The 16,765-nt window shown below is 53.0% G+C and overlaps 2 protein-coding genes across 2 annotated transcripts in view; one reads left to right on the plus strand and one right to left on the minus strand.

Annotated features, from left to right (window-relative positions):
- NSD1 (nuclear receptor binding SET domain protein 1) overlaps positions 1 to 10,062 on the plus strand; it is a 44,563-nt gene extending 34,501 nt beyond the window's left edge. The window contains exons 20-21 of the mRNA XM_010579029.1: positions 1,142 to 1,346; positions 5,451 to 10,062. Coding sequence (XP_010577331.1) covers positions 1,142 to 1,346; positions 5,451 to 7,783 — 2,538 coding nt within the window. The 3' untranslated portion in view covers positions 7,784 to 10,062. The remainder of the gene's footprint in view (positions 1 to 1,141; positions 1,347 to 5,450) is intronic.
- A 4,591-nt stretch (positions 10,063 to 14,653) lies between these two features.
- Positions 14,654 to 16,765, minus strand: part of RAB24 (RAB24, member RAS oncogene family) — a gene marked incomplete at its 5' end in the record, with an annotated part of 2,645 nt that continues 533 nt past the window's right edge. Inside the window, 6 exons of the mRNA XM_010579226.1 lie at positions 14,654 to 15,059; positions 15,575 to 15,637; positions 15,734 to 15,784; positions 16,200 to 16,299; positions 16,416 to 16,483; positions 16,635 to 16,713. Of these exons, the coding sequence (XP_010577528.1) occupies positions 14,995 to 15,059; positions 15,575 to 15,637; positions 15,734 to 15,784; positions 16,200 to 16,299; positions 16,416 to 16,483; positions 16,635 to 16,713 (426 nt within the window). The remainder of the gene's footprint in view (positions 15,060 to 15,574; positions 15,638 to 15,733; positions 15,785 to 16,199; positions 16,300 to 16,415; positions 16,484 to 16,634; positions 16,714 to 16,765) is intronic.

Consider the following 16,765-nt stretch of genomic DNA (forward strand, 5'->3'; position numbering starts at 1 on the left):
GGGGGCAGCGGAGGGGGGGGGGGCAGAGTTTGAGGAAGCCTTAGGCCAGAGAAGAGAGCACTTAAGCCATTTAGATGCCAATCTTGGGACCAGTTGTGGTTATTTCATTACTGCCTGTAACACAGCTGTTGCAAGCGTGGTAATTTAACTATACTGATGACACAAAGATGTCGGGTGTCATCGGTGTGGGAGAGGATGGGGCAGTTGCAAAGGAATAGCTAAGTATAACTGGGAATGGGCTGGAGTTCAGAGATTCAGTATGCCAGGGTACACACTTGGAAGGTAATAGCAGAAACAAATCTGCCATGAGAAGGTCATCGATGAACAGTCATGGTGGAGGAGCCATCATGCAGTTCAGCTGCCACAGGACTGAGCTGCTGTTGCAATGCAGCTGTGAAAAAGGCAAATGCGGGTGGTGCTTTGGGAGGGATTTCCTATTCTTCTGGAGAAGTGTTGATGTCATTGTATATGGCCTGTGAGGTGTCGTCTGAACTAGCGTGCATAATTCTGTAACTTGTGCTTGGGGGAAATAAACTCAGTAAGTGCAGAGAAAAGCCATTCAGAAGACTGAGGGTGCAGACTGTGAAAGTGTTTGGTTTGTGAGAAGGAGAGTGTGTCCTGGTGGTTACTTCAGGGAGAGAGAAAAACTTCTGCTGGAAAAGAGCAGTGTTAACACAAGAACAAATAGGTCTATACTGATCACAGATAAATTCAGACTGAAAATTGAGTGAGGAATGTCAAAAAGTGCAGGAAGGCCTGGGAGAGACTCTTCATGAGTCACGGGTGTGCAAGGATACCCACCTGCTTTGACCAAGGACCTGAAGAGTCTGACAGGTGGCATGAGCTCAGTGATGCCAGGCAGCCTCTGGCTCCTCGTTCTGTTGTTGCTAATTGTATGTATCCTATGTTTAACCAGGCTTTGGTGCAGGGCTCTCAGGCTCTTTCAAAAAAAATGAGAACTATTTGTGTAGTAAATTGGTTGCCAAATATTATGAAGCACTGCAGAGATGCTGCGTATGTTTCAGGTATGACTGGCAGCGGGATTTTTATTTGCAGGGTTTGCAGTTATATCCACTGTAGCAGGAAGGGAACAGATGGAAGGGGCAGAGACCTGCATTAACTGACATTGTCTCACCTGCAGAGCCAACCCACCCTCACTGAGGAAAAGTCCAAGAAGCTAAAGAGACGGCCGCAGATGAAGCGCAGGTCGCAGGCGGAGGTGATGAAGGAGCGAGAGGACGAGTGTTTCAGCTGTGGGGACGGAGGGCAGCTAGTTTCTTGTAAGAAGCCAGGCTGCCCCAAGGTGTACCACGCAGACTGCCTCAACCTGACCAAGAGACCTGCAGGTCAGTGATCTGCACAGCTGGGCTCTGCTTGGGTCACCGTGTTGGCTCGAGGTGTCCCAGGTGCTGCTCATCACCTTGCACTCACTTCACAGCATCTTAAAATGCAGAGAAATCTTTCTCACTTGAACAGACCTTGTGGCCCACACAACCCTGGTTTGCACCCCACTGTGACTGCAAAAAGATGAGTTGATTGCCGAAGGGGGAGCTGGTCCTTGCCTAAGAAATGGTGCTTGTGAGCTGACCCCATCCTTGGGGCCTGGCAGAGGACAGTCCCAACAATAGTTGAGGTTTTTGTTCCTCAGATTGGCCGTTTTCCCAAAGTTGAAGACAACTGAGTGAGTTGAATGGTGAGGAAAAGCACTGATGGAAAATCGTAGAGAGGAATGTGTTAGGTGTCTGAATAGCCATAAGTTCATGGTCAAGGAAGAGAATGCTATCAAAGCATATCCTAGTTTGTGGTGAAATCTGAGAACAGAAATTTGAAATAAAAAGAAAAGATACTTGAAAAGTACTTCTCCTTGGGTGCAAAGAAAGAAATAGGCTCCCTGTATGAGTGATAAAACAGCTCTGAGTTCATTAGTAGCTCAAGAGGTGTAAAGTAACATCTATTAGAGGGAGAAATTTAAGTTGCATTTAAAAATTGTAAGGGAGCTGGTTATGGGGCGTGTTTCCTCTGTTGTTTCAAGTTGTCTTGGTTACTAAAGGAGCTCCTGCAACCTTTGATGAGTGTTCAGGTTTAACCAGTGCACAGAAAGGGAAAAAGTCTGACCTTAGTCTTGGTAGGCCAGTTAACTCGATGTCTCCCAGGCCAGGAGGATGGAAAAGCTGATAGGGATCAAGTGCCTAAAGAATTAAATGGTAAGAATACAAACAATACTAGGTGACAAGTTTTTAGGTAGAAAAACTCATCAAACCTAATTTAGGGTTTTTTGCTAAGATAATAAATGTGGTTAATAAAAGCAACTGCATTGAAGTAATTTGTTTAGGGGGCTGTAAATCTTTTGATTTAATACTGTAAGCATTGTCATAATTAGAAATTCTCTGTGCAGCTCTGTACAGTATTTTCTGAACACATCGGAGGCAGGCTGAGAAACATGGAACCAAGCGGTATCTGAAAGTAACTGCCAGGAGAGTCACTGTGACAAGAGTGTTTCTGTCGGCACACCGTGGGGAGCCAGAACTGGGCATTCAGCACCTCTAGCTGTAATTTGGCAGAAGGTGTAGAAGGGCTAGTAGCATATTTTGTAGATGACAGAAATTTTGTGTGTGCACGTGTTAAGTTTTGGGGAGAATAGGGCATTTATACAGAAGAGCTTGGATGGCTCATTGAACAAACGCTGTAACAGCAATGTTAAAGCCAACGGGAGTGCAGGTCATTGCTATGGAACATCATCATGCAGGGTGAGGGAGTCCTGAATATCACCTTTCTGTCTGTTTTTGTGTGCTAAGACAGGGTGCTGTAACATCCTGGCAGGTTTTCCTATGCTTTAAAGTCTCCAATAAAGGAGAATCCAGCCTTTAGCCTGTTCCCCTGCTTTGCATATGAAAAGTTTCTCCTAACAGCCTGACTTGAAAAAAACAAAGGATTGTCATCTCTCCAATACCAACCCCCCCCCACCTCCCCTTTTTTTTTTTTTTTTAACATACTGGGAGACTGTTATCTCCTTAGTCCTTTTCGGGCTTAAACACAGTCTCTCCTTGCAGCCCTTATTTTCTAAAATTATTATTCCTGGTCTGCTCTGGACTGTGTCCCACTTGCCTACACATTTTTAAAACTGTGGTAACAAGTATAACAGTATTGCAGCTGAGGCCTTGCTAACACCAACAGAAGAGAATGATTATATTTTGTGTTTTACATAAAAATTCTCAGGAAATGAGATTTGGCTTGTTTTGCAAAAATAACTTTTGTATTTATGTGATGTTTGTGATTTGCTCTGTCATCCTTGAGTCTTTGTCTTGATCCTTTTCACATACTTTATTTCTCCCTCCTGCAGTCCAGCTTTGCACTGGTCTTTAATTGCATCTTGTTGGTGCAAGAGCATCTGTCCATTTTAAATTCTGAACGTGAATCTGGTTAGAACCAGATTTTTGCAGTCCCTCAAAGCCTTGTTGTTATCTACCTGTTTCTGTAAGAGTATTTGCTGTTCTGCTTCCAGAAATTTAAAATAAAATACAGACTAAAATAGGGTCCTGAAGGATGTCATTGGAAACGCCTCCTCAGTTTGCCAGAAGACCGTTAATAGCTGTTTTCTGAGAATGATTTTCAGTCAGTTGTAGCCCTTTTTACTCTTATTACACATAGGCTGCTATTTTCATAGCCCGCTCCTTAGAGTATTGTGCAGGACATGAAAGGTTCAGCACTTTTTACTTCAAATGTTTCCTCTGCCATGGGCACTGCTGTCGAGTTAATTGGAATTTCCTGCTTGTTTGCATGTTACTAATTGTGTGATCTTACTTCCGACAGCTCCAGGCTGTCTCTGGAGAGGCTGCTTATTCATTAGGCCTTTTATCCTGTCAAAGACCATTAGAGTGGGTTGATAGGATTTATCCTTCCTGCAACATACTGGCAGGTTTTGACTTATTTTGTTTTTCCATCCGTACAAATGACCTCTACAACAGTAGTCCCAGAGTCTTCCCAGTGGCCAAAGTGAGTGCTGAGTGTGGCTGTCTGGGTTGCTGATGCTGCGGGAGGAGCAGCGACAGCCTGTGCTGCAGCACTGTGAGCACCGAAGGGGGAAAACCACATGTAGTGTTAAACATCCCCACTCTGAAAAGGATGCTGAAAAATTGGAAAAGACACAGAAAAGCAGTGTACATATTTTGAGACCAGAACAGAAGCCTTAGACTAGCTTCAAAAGGGGAAAAACATGATACGTGTTGTCTTCAATCAAGGGGAAAAGCAGCATGCGAGAGGAGAGTGGAGAACTGGTGTTGCACAAGTGCATGGAGAAGTGCCCACAGCTGCTCAGTGCTGTGCTGTGGCCATGCTGTCTTCCAGCCTCCCTGGAAAAGAGCTGGTAGCCAAAGCCATGGATGTGTGGGCTTGGTTCAGGGAGGCTGGGAAGTGCTGTGGCCTGGCTGGTGTCCACAGCTGCCCTCCATCACCACTTGCGCTCTGAAGCACAGGCTGCCCCGTGCGACGGCTGGTCTGCAAGGAGCTGCTCTTCGCAGCAAGGCAGGAAGCTGGGGGGGGCCATGGGGCTATGGGTGTTGGGGGGAGCATGGAGGCAGGAGGCGCATTTGGAAAGACACCCATGCTGATCCTATGGTGAGAGGTCAGGAACTTGGCATTGTGTATGCTGGGTGCAAATGGTCTCACTGTTCTTGTGTCCACGAACTGGTGAGAAGCGTTTGGTAGAGACGGCAGCAGCCTTGGCTGGGGAGCAGGGAGGCTGAACCAGTGAGGTCATCTACAGTTGAAAAAAGCAGCAATATCTAAAGTGTAATGTTGTTCCTCTGTGATGGTGTTGATACTGATGGTGGGTAGATTCAGCATGGACATGGAGCTCCTCAGGGAGCAGCTTGGCTTTGTATTAAGCAGTATTTTTATCATGGCCATACAGAGAGGTTAAGGAAGGTGCCTTTCGGTACAGAGACAATAGAAGCTTACTCCCTTGTGATCACTGCTCTCTCGCTTCTTCTTTCTGATAAACAGGAAGGGAGGTTGTTGGCCCAGAATTAACAAAGACTTAGATGAACCTGATGCATCTACTTAAAAAGTTCCTTGGGTGTATTATACACAGATACCACTGTTGTCTGTGGAAATGAGAGCCCCAGAGGTGTGCAAGCTGGGAGTGTCTGCTCTTCTCTAGGTGTCTGTATTGGTTAGTGTCGTGCTGGAACCAGATGGGCTTTTGGTCTGACCTAGCCTGGCTTTTGTTTGTCATGATTATCATTGCGTTTGTTGCTTCTGAGGATGCAAGTTCCTGTTAAGTGCACGTCAAGCCTGGGAGTTAAGGCAGAAACTGAGGAAGACATGTAGTATTGTATGGAAGTATTACAGGGTTGTTCCCTCTCTCCCTTGAACTCCCTTTGCAGCAGGCCTTTTCTGTTCCTCTTGTACCACTCCTAAGGTATGTCTTTTCTCATATGTCTGTGCTGCAGGAAAATGGGAGTGCCCGTGGCATCAGTGTGATATGTGCGGTAAGGAAGCAGCTTCTTTCTGCGAGATGTGCCCCAGGTCCTTCTGCAAGCAGCACCGGGAAGGCATGCTCTTCATCTCCAAGCTGGATGGACGTTTGTGCTGCACAGAGCACGATCCTTGTGGGCCTAACCCTCTAGAGCCGGGAGAAATTCGTGAGTATGTGCCTCCCATAGGAGCCCTGACTAACAGCGAAGACACCCAGCCACCAGAGCAGCCACCTGCAGACACAGACCTGAGTGTTCAGCCTCTGGACAGCCTACCTCAGTCTGTGGCCCTCAGACTGCAGTCACCAGAAAAACCCCCCGCTACCCTAGCGCTGAAGCTGCCACCATCAGACAAGCCTCCCACCACCCTAGCCTTGAGGTTGCAGCCATCAAACAAGCCCCCCACCACCCTGGCCCTCAGGCTGCCTCCACCAGACAAACCACCCGCCACCCTGGCACTGAGACTGCCACCATCAAATAAACCCCCCACTACCTTGTCACTGAGGCTGAAGCCATCGAACAAACCCCCCACCACCCTCTCGCTCCGGCTGCAGCCTTCAGACAAACCTCCCACAACCCTGTCACTCCGCCTGCAGCCATCGGACAGGCCCCAGGCTGCCCTGTCCCTAAGGCTGCAGTCAGAGAAGCAACCCATCATCGTAGCGCTGAGGCCTCAGCAGCCCGACAAACCTCCCACCAATGCGGTGCTGTGGCCACTGGACGAGTCCTCCAGTGATGCTTCACAGTCTCATCTGCCGAGCAAATCTCCTCCGGGAACACCACAGTCATCAGACGAGTCACTTGTTACTGCTGGTGCCCTGCAGCTCCAGCTGTCGGACGAGCCTCCAGCCGCCCCTGGGGTTTTGGGGTTATCGGACAAGTCTCTCATTGACACCAGGACCCAGCAGCCTGAGCTGCTGGATGAGTTCCCAGTGAAATGCCTGCATCCTCAGCTGTCGGATAGACTTTTCACCACGGTGGGGACCCTGCAGTCCCAGCCAGTGGATGAGCCTCCTGCAGCTGATCAGCCTCAGCCATTTGACAAAGCTTCTGCCCAGAGTCCACAGCTTCGGTCTGTGGAAAAGGCTCCCAGCTCCATGGTGCCACAGGTCCCAGCATCAGAGATGGCTCCTGGTCCTGGGGTGCTGTGGCCTCTGCCCATTGAAAAAGTCCCCAGCTCACCAGTCTCACGGATCCTGCCCGTGGAGAAGGCTTCTGGATCAGCTGTGCCACGGCCGCCACCTCCAGAGAAGGCTTCCTTCTCCAGGGCAGTGCGGGTCCCAGCCATGGAGAATGCTCCCAGCTCTGGGGTGCCCCGTCCCCTGCCTCCGGAGAAGGCTCCTGCCTCGGGGATGCCACGGATCCTGCCCACAGAGAAGGCTCCCAGCTTAGGGGCGCCACGGCCCCTGCCTCCGGAGAAGGCTCCTGGCTCCCGGTCACTGCACATCCTGCCCATGGAGAAGGCTCTTGGCTCAGGGGCCCTGCGGATCCCACTCATGCAGAAGGCACTCACCCCTGGGGTGCTGCGGTCCCTGCCTCCGGAGAAGGCTGCCGACTCCGGGGCCCTGCGGGTCCTGCCTCCAGAGAAGGCGCTCAGCTCTGGGGTGGTTCGGCCTCAGCTCTCGGAGAGGTCTCTCACTCTTACAGCCCCATGGCCCCAGACATCGGACAAGCTGGCTGCTGCCGTGGCTCCTCGGCCTCAAGCCTTGGACAAGCCTCTGGCTGCGTCAGCTCCGAGGCTGTTGCTGTCGGAGAAGGCGCTGCGGCCTGTTGACCAGAATGCTCAGCCGAAGGAGAGAGGAGCCCCAGCTGTGGAGCTGAGTCCCCAGCAGAAAGAGAGGACCATGTTAGCTGGTGAGCAAATCTCTTGGTCTGCTGGGAAGGCGGTGACACATGTTGGACAGGTACCTTGGCCTATGGAGAAACTACAGACGCATGAGCAAACCCACTGGCCTACTGCAAAAGCCCTGATGCCTGCAGAGCAGCCAGCCCGGATAGCAGAGAAACTACCAGAGCCAACCCTTCAACCCAGCTGGGAAGTGGCCTCAGCCCCTGCAGAACAAACCCCTTGGACATCAGAGAGATTGCGTGCATTTGAGCAGACCCCTCGGCCAGCCAGGGAAGCGCCGGTGCCCCCAGAGCAGATGCAGTGGCTTGTCACGAACATTCAGACAATTGACCAGATTTCTTGGCTGAGTGGAAAAGCACAGACTCCTCGGGGGCAGGACCCTTTGCCTGAACAAAACACAGCGCTAGCCCGTAACCAGGATTCTGTCTGTCGTGAGTTGGCCGACTCAGAGCCAAAGTGAGGTTGGTGAATATGGGAGGCAGGTTTCAGTCTTTTAATGTTTAGGGAGGGGGATCTTTGTTTTGTTTTTTTTATTCACTTCCCTGAGCCCAGCCCCTAACCCATGCACATCCCATCCATATTCTCTCGTGACATGAGCAAGGACATTCTCTTAAGTCTGAGTGTGGCCCAGCCGAAGGGAGAGAGCATCCGTGACCTTTTCCTCTTCCTTTTACAAATGGTAAAGCTGAAATAAAGAGTCCACTCTGCGTAAAAATCTCCAATTCCATTTAAATGGTCACATTACTGATCCTACGTGTTCGAGCTCCAGGTCTGATTTGTAGGCAGGTTCCCAGGTACAGCTAGGAGCCTTGCTCTTATTACTGTATTTAGAGGAAGCAGATCAGTCAGGCTGCCCTGGGACTGGAGATGTTTCAGGGATCAGGCGGTGAGCAGTCAGGTGTATGCCCTTGCTGGACTCTGTAGAAGCAGGGAACAGGTTTATCTGTCATCTGCCCAGGTCTCTGTCCCTGCAGAGTGTTGCTTTGCGAGGTTTGACCGTATGTTCACTGGGACATGCTGCGTACGTAGTTCACTGAAGGACAGCTATCGTCTGCAGCTGAGCTGGTATAGGAGCCTGCTGCACTCACTCAGTGCAGTTTTCTCCAGCAATAGACAATATCCATTCAGGCTCCTTTGTACAAAGCTGCGACTGGCCAGGCCCGAGAAACGGGGAATCTGAAGGAGGTCAGGGGAGAGTGTCATCTTGGAAGAAGCCATCTGGCAGTTTTTTCATTCTTGTGTCTTAATCCTTTAGCACAGGACATGCGGAGTGTTTCCTGCACTTGAAAACATTGTGACCTATAAAGCAGCAATAGCAGAGTAGGGCAGAGTGGGTTTCCCCAAGGTGCTGAGCACCATCCTAGCAGGGTGGTGGTGCTCCCTTTCAAATTTCCATCCAGTCTCTTGACTTTTTGTCGTCACCATGAGCCAGCAGACTGAGCAGTCTTTTCTCCCCTTGCCTCAGACATGTTCAGGACGTGTTCGCATCATACCTGGTCTTCCCAGCAGCAGGACGCACTGCTGAGCTGCAAGTGAAGCCTGTACTGTTCGCTACACAGCACGGAGGCAAGGGTGCCGTAGCTGTATCGGGACCCATCTCGACACCTTCCCCTTGGGTAGCTTCTGGCTTAACTCTTCTACAACCAAAGGAGACTTGAATTAACTGGACCGTGTCGGTGTGCGTGTGTGTGTGTGCGCATGTGTGTCCTTCCAACTGAATAGTAGTTCTCACACTGGAAGACGGTGGGTTCCAGCAGCTGGCTGGCTTTCTTTTTTCCTCTTCTCCCTTTTCCAGTTAAGGAGATGTTTAGTACCTGGTGGTCATCAGGCTGGTGTCCAGACTAGGCCTGCTGAAAGCCGTTTACTCAAGCATTGAGGCAGAAGTTCACTTGGCCGTGGTACTCGTGGGGCAAGCGGTAGCATCCCAGGGACCTGCAGAGTGGCGTCTTGCAACCGCCGGCACCCTTGCAGGCAGGAGGAGGATGGGCCTCCCTGGGCAGCACTGCTCGGGCTGGATGGGGTTGGTATCCTGCCAAGGAAGCACTGCTGACCAACACACTCTCCCACTTTCACAACACATTACCTCTGTGGTTTGCCTGAGCTCTGCCGATCCGGGTGCCGCAGCCTCGGATCTCCGTGCCCGCTACCAGACCATTGCACAGCTCCAGCATATCCTTCTGCTTCCAGGCAGATCTGCCAGTCCCTCCCTGGAAAGGGAGCATTCAGCTCCAGGCTGACCCTCTCCCTCTGACGTGGGAGCAGGTCCTTGTTCCCACCTGGTTTGCAAGTGCCTGCTGCTCCCAGAGCAGACAGTCATGAGCTTTGTGGTTTTCTATGAAGGGAGGCAGACACTTGTACTGAGACAAATCCTGATCCATTCTCCTTTCCTGATGTATGCACCCCAAGACAATGTCCTGCTGTGAAGGCCGGGTGTGCTGGGCACGAGGGGACATTACCAGTGCTATGGTGCATCTCTTCTCTAGTCCAAATCATTTCAGATCCTTTGTAGAATAGCTAGCAACTTCAAAAAGCTTTATGGCTTATGGAAACTTACTGTTTAACTTTTTTTTTTTTCCGGGAAGACTGGCAGGTCAGTTCCTGCTTGCTGCTGAAACTGGGGAAATGCAAGCAGCTTGTGTTTCTGCGTGACTCCTGCACAAAGGGAATCAGGACAACTCCTCAGAGCCATTGAGAGAGAAGATAATCTAAGGGCATTCATTAACTTTTTTAAACAAAATTAAAAAAATGGTAATGACGTTCAGTATATTAAGTATTTATCATGTGTGAGAAGGAAAATAAATCTTGAATTTACATTTATAGGCCTTCCCATGAGCTGGACTTAGTCATGTAGATTGTGTAAGTAGGGTAACCTCCGTGCCAGCCACCCAGCCAGCTACAGCTGTAACTAGAAAGGTATCTGCACTGCTCTGTCCACCTCCGCTTCGCATTGTCACGTGTTAACTAGTTACTTGTTTCATGAAAAATAAACTGTGAATATTTTTGGTGCAGGCTTTTTTAAATCTGTAAAATGGAGAAGTTCTCAATGAATTCTCGTAAGTGCAGGTTTGAAAAAAATCACTTCTATAAATCGTGCTCACGTGGTAGGGTGAGGTTCATGGCAGCAGCAGTCTGTCAAGCAGCAAGCTCTTAGCCAAAAGCTTGTTTTGAACAGTGAATGTGGATTGAACTGTTGCATGGCATTTCAAACCCGCAGCCTTATTCCTTGCATCTGACCATACCCCACCTCTCTTGTCTCCCTTAATGCCTTTTCCATGAGGATCCAGGTTTCTGGCTTGCTACCTTCCAGCTACTGTCAGAAAGTTGACTTCAGCGTAGCTGGGAGGCTGCTTAGTAAAATCGGTGTGTGGAAACATCATTGAAGGAGGAAGCCAGCAAGCTGCTCTTCCCTCCTTGCCCTCCTTGGGCCCCTGGGTGATGCTCTGTCAGATCAGGAAGGCTTTTTCAGATATACATGGGGCTTGCAGAGGGAGTAGTGGTGCTGTTAGGAACGGCTGTCTACCTGGTCACTTCAACAAGACAGGTGAGGTCCGACCAGGTGTGGAAATAGGTCCTAGCAGCCCTGCCCTGTGCTGCCCAGCCTGCCTTCATCTGCAGGGAGCATGAGCATGGGCTGAGAAACGGCTCCGGGGAACAAAACCGTTGCGAAGGATATGTGGGCTTCTTTAGCACTTGAGGCAACTCTCGCTGTTGGTGGCAGCTGGTAGCACTGCCTTGGAGGAGGAGAGGGAGATGTCTTGTACTGAGGTAGTTGAGTTAATTTTCTGCAGTTCATTGCTGCTTTCGGAGTTCAGGCAGTTTGAATCAGTGGGTTTTTTTAAGGTAGAGGAAAGCAACAGATAACACGTACTCCTGGCAGACTGCTCCTGCTGGAGAGAGGCTGCTGCTGCTCTGCTCCAGCCTCCCCGAGCTCTTGCTCTGGGCTCGGCCATGTTTGCTGCAGCTCTGTGGCCAAGGCCATGGTACTTTTTTGCTGCGTTGGAGGGATCTGATCACCTGGCCACTAACAGTCTTGGCTCAGCCATAATTGCACCCAGGGTGGGCGAGAGGTGACTCTGGTGTTGATTCACTGTTGCGGAGAGTTGTAGAAGCAGAATCAAGGGTGTAATTATTTCTGCTCAGAGCTGTGTTCCTTTCCCTGCTGTCCCAGGGAAGCTCATGAGCCTGTTCCCACTTGCAGGAATGGCTTCCCTTCCCAGTTCTGAAGGGGATGAAGGATTTGCTCCCATACAAATGCTTCACTGATCAACATCCTTGCTGTCAGGATTGCCTGGATGCCCCTGCTCAGAGCAGTGGGCTGGGGCCACTGGCTGTGGCCTCCGTCCCACAGTGGGCCCCACTTCAGTGGTGGATTTTCACGGTGGGCAGGAGGGTCCCAGTTGACCTTTGGTGATGGAGGAGCTCTGGTGAGGGGTAACAGCGTGGTCAGGGACTCATGTGGGCTCAGGCTGCCTGCCCAGGCAGGGGAGGAGGGTTGCAAAGGGGGAGCCACTGCAGGACCTGTGGGACCCCTGGGCAGGAGAAGAGCAGGCACAGGTTGCTGTCCTGCTTGTCTTGTCCCATCTGCACCAGCTGGCTGGGCTGGTGCCCACTGTCAGCCAAGGCTCTGGAGAATCTAGGAGAAAAGTGACCACTGTAAGGAATTATCTCCTACTGCACATCTTCACATGCCAACTAGCTCGTGGTAGCTTGCTTTATTGCTGTTCTCAAGTTAAAACTTTTCCTGTTTAACAAAAAAAACCCCACAAGAACCAGACTCACTTCAATGCACAAAGTATTCAGGTGGTACTGTGGGAGCATGCGTTATAATTCAGGGTTGACCCCCCCCCCCCCACAGGCACAGGCTTCGTTTTGAAGGTGTGTGGCTGTTGTAAAAATTCAAGAGGGGAGATGGTTGAATCTAAAAGACAGAAATGTACTAAGGTGAGATAATGCTGATTGAGGGTGCTAGAATTGCTTCAGCTCAGTTTCACGGAAAAAAAGGAAGAAAAATCAAGAAAAAGCAGCCCTAACCCTGATGTATCTCAGCAGCAGTTTAACCTGAGCACGCTGTGGATGCGCGCTGCTCCTACCTGGATCCCGCTGCCAGCATTGTGACAGGGCAGGGGGAGTTTGAGAAACCTCAGACCTCCAACACCTGTTTATTTTTAATTTCAGCCTTAACTTCTGATTTTGCTTGATGTTTGGAATAACCATAATTGTAACCTGCTTGTAATGTGCTTTGCCCTAAATTACTGATGAGGCTTTCAGCCTTTGCCAGCCAGTGAGTGTTAAAGCAAAGTAGCAAACCGTGCAGCTGCTCTGAAAGTATGGAGGGGGCCGGCAAGGGCTTGCAGCATGTTTGATCACCTGGGCTTTGTCTGCTAATTACTGCCCTGTGATAGTGATAACGCCGGTGGCAGCATTTGCAGCCGAGGCTGTGCCTCTTGCAGCAGCACAGCTGGGCTGATGGGTGCTCAGGACTCCCGGAGCTTGGGGACCGCTCCGCTGCTTGCCTGGCTTCAGCGGGAGTCTCGCCTGTGGGGTGGCAGTGCCCTCGCTTAGCAGGAGGTGGGAAAAGGCAAGATTTCTGCTCCGGGTCCTCCAAAAGCGATCTAAACAAAGTCCAGTGCAGGGGGACGTCATGCACGATCTTGGGCTGGGGAAGTGGCGGTGATGGACAGTCCCTACAGCACTGAATCTACCTCCTAGGGAAATCTGAGAAATGGGTGTTGCTATGTCCTATTTCAAGGTAAAGTTTTAATCAGTTTGCCCTTGGCAAAGCACTTGGGCTATTGTGGTGCTATTGTAAACCGTTTGGCAGCTTAGCACAGTAGGGCTGAACTCACGACTCCTAGCCCGTGGGTGGAGGTTCCTTCGCTGGCTGAATCCCGTCCCCTGATAGCTGGTGCTGGGCTTTGGCATGCGTGATGGAACCAGGACGAGGCGTGACTCGGTTCCTTCAATTTATGATGGTTTTGAGACTCAAACCAGTGTGCCAGTGGGCCCCGCGGGTGTAGGGAGCGAGTAGAGCCACGTGAAGCAAGGCAGGCGTCCGCTAAGTGCATGTTCTTTGTGTCCGTTTGGTACTGAGCTGGTTTCAGTTTTTGTTTTTTTCTGATGTTTCTGAGTTGTTGACTTCAAGGAACTGGGTTTTGTGTATTTTTTTAGACACTGGGAACTTGTTAAAAGGAAAAGCAGCAGCACCGGGAGGCTCAAGGTGGAGCGTGGCTGGAGCTGAGGGCAGCCCTGGCCACTGTGGGTGGGAGGAGGTCAGGTGTGTCGGCAGCGGCTGGCACAGGCAGGGAGCAGCTCTCCCTGCAACAGGCAGGAGAAGCCCTTCAGCAGTGGTGCTCCCGGCCCTGCTTAATTGCGGTGACGAGTTCACCGCTCCGCCAGCCTGCTCACCTCCAAGACACCGAACGCATCAGATACCGCGTCTGGCTTTGAACGTCCCGTGCCACCTTCCAGTGCCACATGCTCTCGGCTGGGGTCCTGGCTGCCGGCTAGGCTGGGGGTCCCAATGAGGGTGGCCCTGGCTGCCCGCTCCCCCTTCCTCACTGCCTGGGGACGGGGAGGAGGGACACAGGGGGGCCACCCGTGGCAGTGGCGTAAGTTGCGCTGAAGCTGTGAGTGGAAGTTTGCTCAGAGAAGGGGGGAAGCCTTGGTGTGAGCAGCCCCACGCTGCGTTCCTCCACCACTGAGGTCTGCTGCCCGCGGGGTGGTGGCAGAGGGGAGTCCCCCGCAGAGTCTTGTCCCGCAGGCTCGGCCAGAGGGAAACGCAGCGGGAGTTGAGGTGCCTAGCTGCAGCTGTGGGTGGGTGCCGGGGTGGTGGCTGGGGTGACCACTGTGTGGAGGACGTATGGGTGCTCGGCCCTGGCTGGGACTCTGTCGGTTCTAAGCAGGGATGCCAGAGCGGGTGAGAGAAACCTACATATTTCCAGCATGTATATTATTTTTAGAAGAGGGAGAGGGGAGTCTTGGACCATTGATTACTTTCATTTTGCTCCCCTTAGACTGTTGGCTGTGTATGTGAAACTTATAATGAAAAGAGGGTTGCCCTGCCCAGGTGCTCCCAGAACATGTACTGTAATTCTTTGTATATAGAAGAAAAATTACTGTAAAGTAAAGTTTAACTTTACTCTCGATGTCCTCTTGTGGTTTGTCTTGCCAAGTGGGAGGGCGTGGGGGGAGCCCGGCTGTGCCCAGACACCCGGGGCAGGGAAGGGAGAGCTCCGACAGCCTTGCACGGCAGCGGCGCAGGCAGGGGGACAGCTCAGACCACAATGCGTTTTATTTACATTGTACACCTCGAGAGAAGACGCTTAAATAAATCTGCAAAGTATCAGGCAGCATCTCCGAGAGATAAGTTAATGGCTGCCGCTGGATCACAGCAGTGACTCTGGGAAGCAGCTCCTGCAGAAGCCGGCTGGCAGGGAGAGGGTCCCTAGGGGTGATGGCCCATGGCTTCTGGCACCACAGGAGGCTCCCGGCACCACACGGCAGCCCTCTGCCGCTCCGCACACCGGGAAGAGAGCAGTCCGTGGGGCTGCGCGCCGCTGCTGCGTTGCAGATGGGCCCATACAGCTAAAACACAGCAGGTAAAAAAATGGAGGAGTCTGGCGTGCACCGGCTGCCCGGCCGGCAGCAGCAGTTCCCTTTTGGCAGGAGGTCTCAGTGGTGGCAGCAGCTGTAGAAGTAGGCGCCACTCCTCTGGCCCAGGTCAACACCTTTCTCCTCTGGAAAAGAGCAGGGGTGGCAGGCTGCTGGCACATCCACACACACAATGCCATGTGGGAGCCCAAAAGCTGCTGGTGCCAGGCCTGGGCCCTGGCAGGTCCCTTGGGGAGGGGTTTGGTGCCCCCGCAGAAAAGCGGTAGGGCTCACGGCTATGGCACAGCCCAGGGCTGGAGGCGTAGCCGGGCTGAGCACGCCTGGACAGGCCTGGTGCAGAGCTGAGAGCCAGTCTCACAGCCAGGCAAGGTCCCTGGCTGCCTGTCTGCCAAAGGCCACCCGTGGCCCAGTTGGGTGGATGTGCTGAGCCTGGCCTGAGTGGAGACAAGGACGTCGTGAGGGGACCCAAGCTCCACAGGACAACCCCCGGCACGGAGCCGCAGCGGCCCCAGGGAAGGTGGGGGCAAAGAAGTGCCCTGCCAGATGTCACAGCACTCATCTTCAGCACCCTCCCCACGGCACGTGCACCCCCCTGGCATGGGTAAGGGTGCTTGGGGAGGGATGGATCCTGCCCACTCACCTGTCATCACCTGGAAGGCGGTGAAGTGGACGTAGTCCTCAGCCACCTTCTGGAACAGCTCATCTGCAGGGAGAGCAGGCAGGGTGGGTGCAGGTAGTCCCACTGCCTGGCAGAGCCCCCCCCAACCCTGCTCAGGCAGGGGCATGGCCTGCTACTCACCCACGCTCTGGCCCGTCTTACTGGAGGTCTCGAAGAGCTCTGCCTTGATCTCTGAAACGAGGCCCCGGGTTAGCGCCTGCTGCGGGTGCAGGATGCAGCCCCGCAGGCTCACCTGCCCCCGGAGTCACCCCCTCAGGCACGGCTGCTGACAGCGGGCTGGCAGGGACCCAGGGTCCCGTCCCCTTGGCCCAGCTGGCCACGTGCCTGCCCGTGTCGGGACATGCTGTGCCCAGGGAGGTCCCTGGCAGATCCAGGGCCACCACCGCACAGGGAGCCCTGGTGTCTGGAGCCATTCGATCCACTGTGGGTCCCGGGCAAGGGCAGAGCACCTCACACCTCCCAGGCACGCATGGATACAGAGCTGCACCCCCTCTCGCCCCCCACCCATTTGGTGCTGCGGGAGCCCGGGAAGGGCCAGCACTGCCCAGCCGCAAGCATCCCGGCCCCATGCAGTGCCCGGCCGTACCGTCAGCGTAGTCCTGCACGTCGTGGAAGTCAACCCCCCGCTTCCTCCTGTCCTCTTCCAGCAAGTCGCTCTTGGTGCCACACAGGTAGATCCGGCAGCCCTGCGGCAGGCAGAGGGGCAGGAGGGATGCACCTGCCGACCTGGCACAGCCACCAGCTCCCCTTCCCTGCCGGTGAGGCTCCGCAGCCCCCCCCAGCCCCCTCAGCCCGGCCATACCTCCTCGCAGTTCTGCAGCTCGTTCACCCAGAACTTGGCTCGCTGGAAGCTGCTGCTGTCGGTGAGATCTGGGGGAGAGGGTTCAGGGTCTGTCCCCTCCCTCCTGCACCCACCCCGTGCCACGACGCCTGACCCACTGGTGCCGATGCTGGCACCAAGTCAGCCCGGGACCTTCGCGGCTGCCGGCTCCTTCCTCTTCGTGCGGCATCGTGCCCTTACCGTAGCAGACGACGGCGGCCCGTGCCCCACGGTAGTAGATGCGGCTCATGGCCTCATAGCGCTCCGAACCAGCCGTGTCCTGGGGGTGGCAGGGAAGCACTCAGCCGGTGGGGGGGCATCTCGGGGGTCCC

The sequence above is a fragment of the Haliaeetus leucocephalus genome, unplaced genomic scaffold, assembly GCF_000737465.1.
Source record: "Haliaeetus leucocephalus isolate CR32 unplaced genomic scaffold, Haliaeetus_leucocephalus-4.0 Scaffold656, whole genome shotgun sequence".
In the NCBI taxonomy this organism is placed as follows: domain Eukaryota; kingdom Metazoa; phylum Chordata; class Aves; order Accipitriformes; family Accipitridae; genus Haliaeetus; species Haliaeetus leucocephalus.